At 45.4% G+C, this 9,126-nt stretch overlaps 1 protein-coding gene across 1 annotated transcript; it reads left to right on the top strand.

Moving 5' to 3' along the window:
• The first annotated feature begins 40 nt into the window (after positions 1 to 40).
• On the top strand, positions 41 to 8,085 carry LOC143275801 (uncharacterized). Its single transcript, XM_076580079.1, has 6 exons — positions 41 to 122; positions 1,266 to 1,359; positions 2,615 to 2,721; positions 5,332 to 5,502; positions 6,615 to 6,661; positions 7,936 to 8,085. Exons 1-6 carry the CDS (start codon positions 41 to 43, stop codon positions 7,990 to 7,992), a joined length of 558 nt encoding a protein of 185 aa, XP_076436194.1. The 3' UTR covers positions 7,993 to 8,085.
• The last annotated feature ends 1,041 nt before the right edge of the window (positions 8,086 to 9,126 follow it).

The raw sequence follows: 9,126 nt of genomic DNA, 5'->3' as shown, positions 1-9,126 counted from the left end.
AAGTGACCCCCGGCCGGGGGTCATGGGAGGATGGCCCAGAATGTGCCCGCCCGCCGGGCTGGACACCCAGCAGTGGGGGAGGGGAGGTAGTTTTGAGGCTGTCACCGCTGTACACGATAAGAGTGAGGGTCTCTCCTGTATCTCCTCTCTGCGTCCAGCTGACACACACTCCACCTGCCCTGCCCCCACCCCCCATCCCCTCCCCTCCTACCCACTCCCCGGTCTATAAATACCTGGCCTTTTGGTAGCTGCAGCACACATACTCACGTACTACTGACCACGGGAGACAGGTAGGTAAATCTGTCTCTCAGGTTCTGGCATCCTGCTCCTGGCCACACCAACGAAGTTTCCTTTTCTTAACTGACGTCGGCAGATCTCATGGTTCAGTGTGCTGCTTGGTGTTTTGGGCGCACTTGTTTACTGATGACATGATCAACCTGATGTTTAGTATCTTCCGTTGATTTCAACACCTCATTTCTATGGCTTGAACGTTTCTTTGGAAATCAGTCCTGACGGTCCACACTGAGGAAGATGGAGTGTACTATTGTACGTTCTGCAATTTTAAAAATTTGTAACGATCAGTTGAGGAAAGTTTCTTTATTCTGAAATATTACTTCATATTCATGTTGATTTTTAGCAGATCCATTGTTACTACAGGAATGCTTTGCTTTTGGTACAGGACCTGTCATTTCACAATTCATGACGAAAATTCTTAGAAGTGTTCGTAACTTTGAAATAGTGTTTTCTGTATTGTACAAGCCGACATGTGCATTGATGTGTGGTAGAACTGTACGAAGACAACATTGTGTGTTGCATTGTGTTCTGACAGACTACCGTTGCCTTGACAACATGAAGGTCCTCATTATTCTCGCTCAGGCTGCCGTGGCTTCTGCGTATGTAATCTTTGTCTGTCTGTCTGTCTGTCTGGCACACACACACACACACACACACACACACACACACACACACATGACTGTGTTCACGGATGTACAAGCGCTTGGGTTTGTATGCTTGCTCGTTGCGTAGTGTGTGCCGCGAGCTGCAGGATTGACAGATATGATGACTTGGTGGGAAGGGATGGGGTGGGAGGGAGGTGAGGCGTGGAGGGGTGGGGCAAGTCGGGGGACAGAACACAGGAATCAGAGATGTCGAGGGAGTTACCCAGATCTTATGTTATGCACATGAATGTCTGGGAAGGGAGGGGGGAGAGGAAGGCGCGTAGGGTAGTTTTAACGACCCGGTAGTCTGACTGTAGTGATGTTCAGGGTTTCTCCTCGGAAGTCCAGCTGTCGCCAAGGAAGTCGTCGTGTGCACTGTCAGGCTGTCGAGGCACAGAGGACCGGAGTGTCTGATGTGCAGGTGCTTTTTAAAGGGTCACTAAGTGGTTTGACTTTATGGCTTATATCAACAGATTTTTGGTTGTCTAATTTTTACAGCAAATGAACGTGTATGTTGTGAAAATAATAATATTCATATGTGATTTTTAAGTAGTCATGATGACCGCTGTTTTGAAAAAAGTTCTGACATCACTTTCGCTTTTGGCTGACTTGCAAAACAAATGGACACAAATTCTTTAAATAAAAAAAGTACTGTGCAAGGGGTTTCCATGAGAAAAGAAAACACAACTGTGTGGGGGTGGATTCTGGTTTAGTTACAAATGATTTCAAATTAGGGTTTACGGAAGAAGAGTTAAAACAAACAGCTGAAACGTCAACAACACAAACAGAGCAAAGTTGTGAGTGCCGATGTGGAAACTTTGCCAACACTGTCGTGCCCGAAGAAGGCACATGTTGCAGAGACAGTGATTTGACTGGCAGCTGTTGAAAACGATGAATGTGATGGGCCTGCAGTTTGAATCAAAGCACACTCGTCGTTAGTCAGCTGCTCTACACCGAACAATCATGGAAGTTGGCTTTGAACACAGTTAATGTGACGTCATAATTTACTTCTTTCTGTTTCCTTTCTGGAGAGCCAAGTCCATGAATTATGGCGGCGTACAGTGTTGCGCCATGCTGAAAGTTCCAGTCAATAATTATACTGGCATTAATGTGCTGATGTGTTCAGATTGGTTGAGCATGATGCCGTTTCACCGCCTGTCCCCGTCAATGGAGAGGGGGTGGGGAAGAGGGGTGTAGGAGACAACGTGGAGGTGGGCTGGAGGGGTTGGAAGGGGGGAGGGGGAGGGTTCTTCTTCTGCAGTTTGTTGCTGTTGTTGTTGTTCTTCTTCTTCTTCCTCTTCTTCTTCTTATCATTATTGTTAATAGTAGTGGTGATTGTATTCGTCGTCGTTGTGGTCGTGGTGGTGTTATTGTTTATCAATGAGTGTGTGAGCCTATGCCTGTTGTTGTTCTTCTTTGTATTATCCTAACCATTATCATTATTGTTGTTAGTTGTGATGGTGGTCGTCATTGATGTTATTTATTCAAGTTAATGAGTGTGTGTCGGCCTACACCTATACCTGTGTGTCGTTGTTCCTCCTCTTCTTCTTCCTCCTCCTCTTACTATTATTATTTTCATCATCATCAGCAGCATTGGTGATGGTGGTGGTGTCATTGGTTGTTGTTATAAATTAACGTGTGATGTGTGTGTGTGTGTATGTGTGTGTGTGTTGCAGTCAGCTGGCAGACCTGGACCAGGTGTTCCCTGCACTGGACACTGATGGGGATCACTTTCTGACCCTGCAGGAGATGAGTGCCTACTTCAAGCAGGCTGACCGCGATGGTAGGCCCTCAATCCTCCCCGCCCCTCACACCCCCACCCCCCCCCCAACCTGTCACACACACACATACACACACACATACACACGCACTCACACAGCTGACCTGTTTCTGTATAATGCAGCGCCAGCCCATCACTCATAGGATTTCTCAGTTCTGAACTTTATTGTGAACTTACTCCAGACACTCTTGGGGATCATCCGGTGATTGTGAAATAAACTTATTGTGTCCCCCCGAGTCAGGTCTTCGTTCACACAGATACATACACACACACAAAGAAACAGTTGAAACCAAAATACATTGTAACCTTTACCAAAATAGCAATGCATGTTTGTTGCTTGACCAGTACATATATACATAGATCGATATATTTATCTTTCCCTCGCGTTTCTTCCCGAGTTGGCTTTGTCACTGATTTAGGCACAGTTAATAATTAGCAGTTGAACGATCCTCGGAGAATCATGTTTCCAGACTGGATACCACCATTCAGAATGGAAAAGTTGGCCTTGATGCCTTTCCAAAACCTTTCCGCAATAGTGACGGTGCCGTAGAATGAGGCGGTCACTATCCCAGTTCTATGTGCCCCAAGAAATGATTATGACTCCAGCCACCCAGTCACAATCGCGTGTTATCACTAATGTTGTTGCTTCCCTTTAGTTAAAATTTGTTACCCATGACGCGTTTTTAAGGGGCGCGTGATTTCCACGCTGACCTGAAACACAATGATGTAGCGCGTGATTTCCACGCTGACCTGTAACACAATGATGTAGCGCGTGATTTCCACGCTGACCTGTAACACAATGATGTAGTGCGTGTGAATTCATATCCACTGTGTCCAGGGCTCGGCACAGGAAGGCAGTGAATTCATATCCACTGTGTCCAGGGCTCGGCACAGGAAGGCAGTGAATTCATATCCACTGTGTCCAAGGCTCAGCACGGGAAGGCAGTGAATTCATATCCACTGTGTCCAGGGCTCAGCACAGGAAGGCAGTGAATTCATATCCACTGTGTCCAGGGCTCAGCACAGGAAGGCAGTGAATTCATATCCACTGTGTCCAGGGCTGGGCATAGGAAGGCAGTGAATTCATATCCACTGTGTCCAGGGCTGGGCATAGGAAGGCAGTGAATTCATATCCACTGTGTCCAGGGCTCCGCATAGGAAGACAATGAATTCATATCCAATGTGTCCAGGGCTGGGCATAGGAATCCACTGTGTCCAGGGCTGGGCATAGGAAGGCAGTGACTTCATATCAGCTTTGTCCAGGGCTGGGCATAGGAAGACAATGAATTCATATCCAATGTGTCCAGGGCCCGGCATAGGAATCCACTGTGTCCAGGGATGGGCATAGGAAGGCAGTGAATTCATATCCACTGTGTCCAGGGCTGGGCATAGGAAGGCAGTGAATTCATATCCACTGTGTCCAGGGCTCGGCATAGGAAGACAATGAATTCATATCCAATGTGTCCAGGGCTCGGCATAGGAATCCACTGTGTCCAGGGCTGGGCATAGGAAGGCAGTGACTTCATATCTACTGTGTCCAGGGCTCGGCATTGGAAGGCAGTGAATTCATATCAGCTGTGTCCAGGGCTGGGCATAGGAAGACAATAAATTCATATCCAATGTGTCCAGGGCCCGGCATAGGAATCCACTGTGTCCAGGGCTGGGCATAGGAAGGCAGTGAATTCATATCCAATGTGTCCAGGGCTCGGCATTGGAAGGCAGTGAATTCATATCCACTGTGTCCAGGGCTGGGCATTTGAAGGCAGTGAATTCATATCCACTGTGTCCAGGGCTCGGCATAGGAAGCCAATGAATTCATATCCAATGTGTCCAGGGCTCGGCATAGGAATCCACTGTGTCCAGGGTTGGGCATAGGAGGGCAGTGAATTCATATCCACTGTCCAGGGCTCGGCATTGGAAGGCAGTGAATTCATATCAACTGTGTCCAGGGCTGGGCATGGGAAAGCAGTGAATTCATATCCACTGTGTCTAGGGTTGGGCATAGGAAGGCAGTGAATTCATATCAACAGTGACTAGGATTCGGCGAAGGAAGGCAGTGAATTCATATCCACTGTGTCCAGGATTCGGCATGGAAGGCAGTGAATTCATATCCACTGTGTCCAGGATTCGGCATGGAAGGCAGTGAATTCATATCAACAGTGACTAGGACACGGCATAGGAAAGCAGTGAATTCCTGTCCACCGTGTCTGGGGCTTGGCATAGAAAGGCAGTGTATTCATATCCACTGTGTTCAGGGCTCGGCACATAAAGGCAGTGAATTCATGTCCACTGTGTCTGGGGCTTGGCCCAAAATTCTCCTTCCACGGTTTTTAACTTCCCTAAGTCAGGTACCCACTCACACCTGGATGAAGTGAAAAATCAGAACAAACTGCCTTTCCCGGGGACGAAACAGCATGAAGCCCAAACGGGGCCTCGAACCCTGATCACTGGTGATCACTAGATTAGAAATCCGACACGTTCCCGATTCTGCCACAGTGCTTAACGGTAGCCCTGAATCTAAGATACAAAAATAGGAACTGGATTACCAGTGTAGGGATCGGTCTGCAGGATATAGGTCTCTCTCTTGAAACTGAATCTGGTTCTGCCCGGCAGGTAACAGCAAGGTGACGTTCGAGGAGTACGCACATGACATTCCGCCCAACCAGCGCCACACGCCCGAGGTGCAGGGCCCCTTCAACTACTACGACAAGGTGGACGGCAACGTGGATGGCTTCCTGCTGCCCAGTGACGTCAGCATCATCTTCAACAAACTGGATAGCAACAGTGAGTCACTGAATGAAGATCAGGTTGTCAGTGAAGGAATGTCACCTGACTGAAATCAGAATGAAGATCAGTTCGTCAGGGAAGGGCTGTCACCTGAGATCAGAATGAAGATGTGTGTGTCAGGGAAGGGCTGTCACCTGACCGATCAGAATGAAGATGTGTGTGTCAGCAGTTATGATTCTTCTTCTTCATCATCAGTCACGTCATATTTTTGTTTTGAGGATCGTGTGTGTGGGGTTTTTGTTTGTTTGGGTTTATAGCGGGGAGGGGAGAGGGTGGGAGGGGGGATTCCCCATCTGCAATTCTAGACAGCAGTCTGCCATTCACAGCTACACCCAGGCACGCTATGCCAGTCCAGGCACCAGCAGTGTGTGCGGAACCAGCACTGTTGGGTTGTCACACGTCAGAGGAGACCCTGCACCGCTGCTGTCACTTCAGTGGGCTGGGTCAGGGTGACCCGACAGTGACGATCGTGTACTGTTCTGTCATTCAGTGTGCTGACACTGCTCAGCACAAAACTTTTCACCCCGCCATATAGGCAGCCATACTCCGTTTTCAGGGGTGTGCATACTGGGTATGTTATTGTTTCCATAACCCACCAAATGTGGACATGGATTACAGGATCTTTAACATGCGTATTTGATCTTCTGCTTGTGTATACATACAAATGGGGTTCGGACACTACCAGGTCTGCACATCTGTTGACCTGGGAGATTGGAAAAATCTACATTTTTTTACCCAGCAGTGGCCATCTGGTATCCTTTCACACACGTTTCCCTCATCGCCTGTCCCCCATCCTCACTGCCTCACCGACAACGCTGGACCTTCAAGTTCAGTGTACTGATATTTTCCAAATGGCAAGATGATGAATAGAGCTTGTCCCTCTTCCTGCATAAAGTTTTGATCAATTGCAATATCGTAATATGTTGCACTGTGTGTACTTGCTGTTTCATGTTATATATATATATTCATGTTTATCCAAGCAAGCTGATGCAAATGCTGTTTGTTTACCCTTTCATTGTGACTATGAGTATGACCAAAATAATAAATCATCTCTATCCCTGTCTGTATCCCCATCCTAAGCTGACTTCCATACACCTTTTCTTTTGCAGACGATTCCAAACTGTCCAAACATGAGTTCCTGACTGGGTTCCAAGAGGTAAGACTTTTTTTCTTTTTCTTTTTCTCTTTCACAAGTTTATTCCTTTTTCATCTGGTTGTTGTCAGGGTTTGTTTTTTTCCTGTTATCAGATGTTTTGATAGGAACTTGCAAGGTACGTTATACGTTCTCAAAGTACACCTCTTCAAATTAAGATGCATAAAGAGGTAGCTGATTAAAACACAAAAAACATTCAGTGGGTTGGATCTCCTTGGACTTTCTGACACCTTCCCTTTCAGCCTTCCTTTACAAACTTTGTAACCAAAAGGCAAAAATCTCTGTTCCGATTTAGTCTGAAAGCACATCTGTAAACATCTGCATTCGTAGCTGTGCATGTGTGTGTGTGCGTGTGCGCGCGCGCGCATGATACATTCCATTTGTCTTGCTTGTAAGACATTATAGTGTCCTGTGCTGTTGTTTCCTCTGTGTTGATGTTAACTGTCAACACTGTGGGCCCCTGTACTGGAGAGGCAGATCACATTCTAAGTACCTATCATTATCATTATTGTACAATGTCAAGTATCATTTAGGTTAAAACTGGTGGTCAGTGGTTTTTCTATCAACACACAGCAGCAATGTATGATGTCCACTTCAGTTTGTGTTCTGGGCAGTGCGAAGTGAGTTTACAATTAGTGTGGATGGGCTACAAGCGCTGTGTCATCAGCTGACTTGCTCTGTTATGCACCACTTCTTCTGCAGTTATTGCATGTGTATGCCTGTGGTTATGGGTCCACTTGAAGTTAGCATTTAAGTATTTCATGTCTACTGTGATTATTGTAGGTGTATGGCTGTAAACTATCTGTATCATGTGTGTAGTTTACTTTAGCATAAAAGCATTTTATGCCTTTCATTTACATGTATCAAATGTCTGTGATTCTCATATATTGTGTAAATATTCTATGTACACATTTCTGTTATTGGAAATGAAAAAGTTGTCTGTATTTTACACCATTTGATTTATATCCGCCATGTTGCTGTTAGCATTCACACTGAGATCAATGCTCTGAATGGTCTGTATGCTGCACCATTTGATTTATATCCACCAGGTTGGCGTTGGCATTCAGGCTGAGATCAATGCTCTGAATGGTCTGTATTGTGCACCATTTGATTTATATCCACCAGGTTGGCGTTGGCATTCACACTGAGATCAATGCTCTGAATGGTCTGTATTGTGCACCATTTGATTTATATCCACCAGGTTGGCGTTGGCATTCAGGCTGAGATCAATGCTCTGAATGGTCTGTATTGTGCACCATTTGATTTATATCCACCAGGTTGGCGTTGCCATTCAGGCTGAGATCGACGCCCTGAAGACCCCCGTGGGAAAGTAAGCGGTGTCCCCATCCAGGAGTCAGCAGCAGCTGGCACTGTGCCACTGACCTTGTCACTGCAGTGAATGTGGTGGGCGTTGCTTTCCTCATGAGAACATGAACAATACAACTCAACTGGTGTTCTGTGGTTTTCTGTGTGTGTGTGTGTGTGTGTGTGTGTGTGTGTGTGTGTGTGTGATTGACTGAAAGGATCATGATGAAGGTGTGATCAGAATATTGACTGACTGAAGGAAAACATTAAAAAGATTAAAAGGTAAAAGGTCCCATACCCTTTCATGGCCATAGTGTAAGTGAATTCATCTCTCTCACTCATATATATATATATATATATATATATATATATATATATATATATATATATATATATCCTTAAATTCCCATACAACTCACATATCCTCCTGAACAAAAAAGCTTCCTGAATCTGCTGATGACAACACAGCAACAAAGCAGCACATAGACAAGGAAACCTCAATGGGTAATTAATGTTGATGCAAACCAGGCAATGAAGGAAAAACCTCAATGGGTAATTAATGTTGATGCAAACCAGGCAATGAAGGAAAAACCTCAATGGGTAATTAATGTTGATGCAAACCAGGCAATGAAGGAAAAACCTCAATGGGTAATTAATGTTGATGCAAACCAGGCAATGAAGGAAAAACCTCAATGGGTAATTAATGTTGATGCAAACCAGGCAATGAAGGAAAAACCTCAATGGGTAATTAATGTTGATGCAAACCAGGCAATGAAGGAAAAACCTCAATGGGTAATTAATGTTGATGCAAACCAGGCAATGAAGGAAAAACCTCAATGGGTAATTAATGTTGATGCAAACCAGGCAATGAAGGAAAAACCTCAATGGGTAATTAATGTTGATGCAAACCAGGCAATGAAGGAAAAACCTCAATGGGTAATTAATGTTGATGCAAACCAGGCAATGAAGGAAAAACCTCAATGGGTAATTAATGTTGATGCAAACCAGGCAATGAAGGAAAAACCTCAATGGGTAATTAATGTTGATGCAAACCAGGCAATGAAGGAAAAACCTCAATGGGTAATTAATGTTGATGCAAACCAGGCAATGAAGGAAAAACCTCAATGGGTAATTAATGTTGATGCAAACCAGGCAATGAAGGA

Source organism: Babylonia areolata, chromosome 31, assembly GCF_041734735.1.
Source record: "Babylonia areolata isolate BAREFJ2019XMU chromosome 31, ASM4173473v1, whole genome shotgun sequence".
Lineage (NCBI taxonomy): Eukaryota > Metazoa > Mollusca > Gastropoda > Neogastropoda > Buccinidae > Babylonia > Babylonia areolata.
The sequence above is the reverse complement of the archived record's forward strand: the minus strand, read 5'-3'. Positions and strand labels throughout refer to the sequence as shown.

Excerpts from the sequence above, each read along its gene's own strand:
- LOC143275801 (XM_076580079.1), top strand. The coding sequence starts at position 41 with ATGTGCCCGCCCGCCGGGCTGGACACCCAGCAGTGGGGGAGGGGAGGT. Across the intron at positions 2,722-5,331 it reads CAAGCAGGCTGACCGCGATG|GTAACAGCAAGGTGACGTTC; the intron begins GTAGGCCCTCAA and ends TCTGCCCGGCAG. Across the intron at positions 5,503-6,614 it reads CAACAAACTGGATAGCAACA|ACGATTCCAAACTGTCCAAA; the intron begins GTGAGTCACTGA and ends TTTCTTTTGCAG.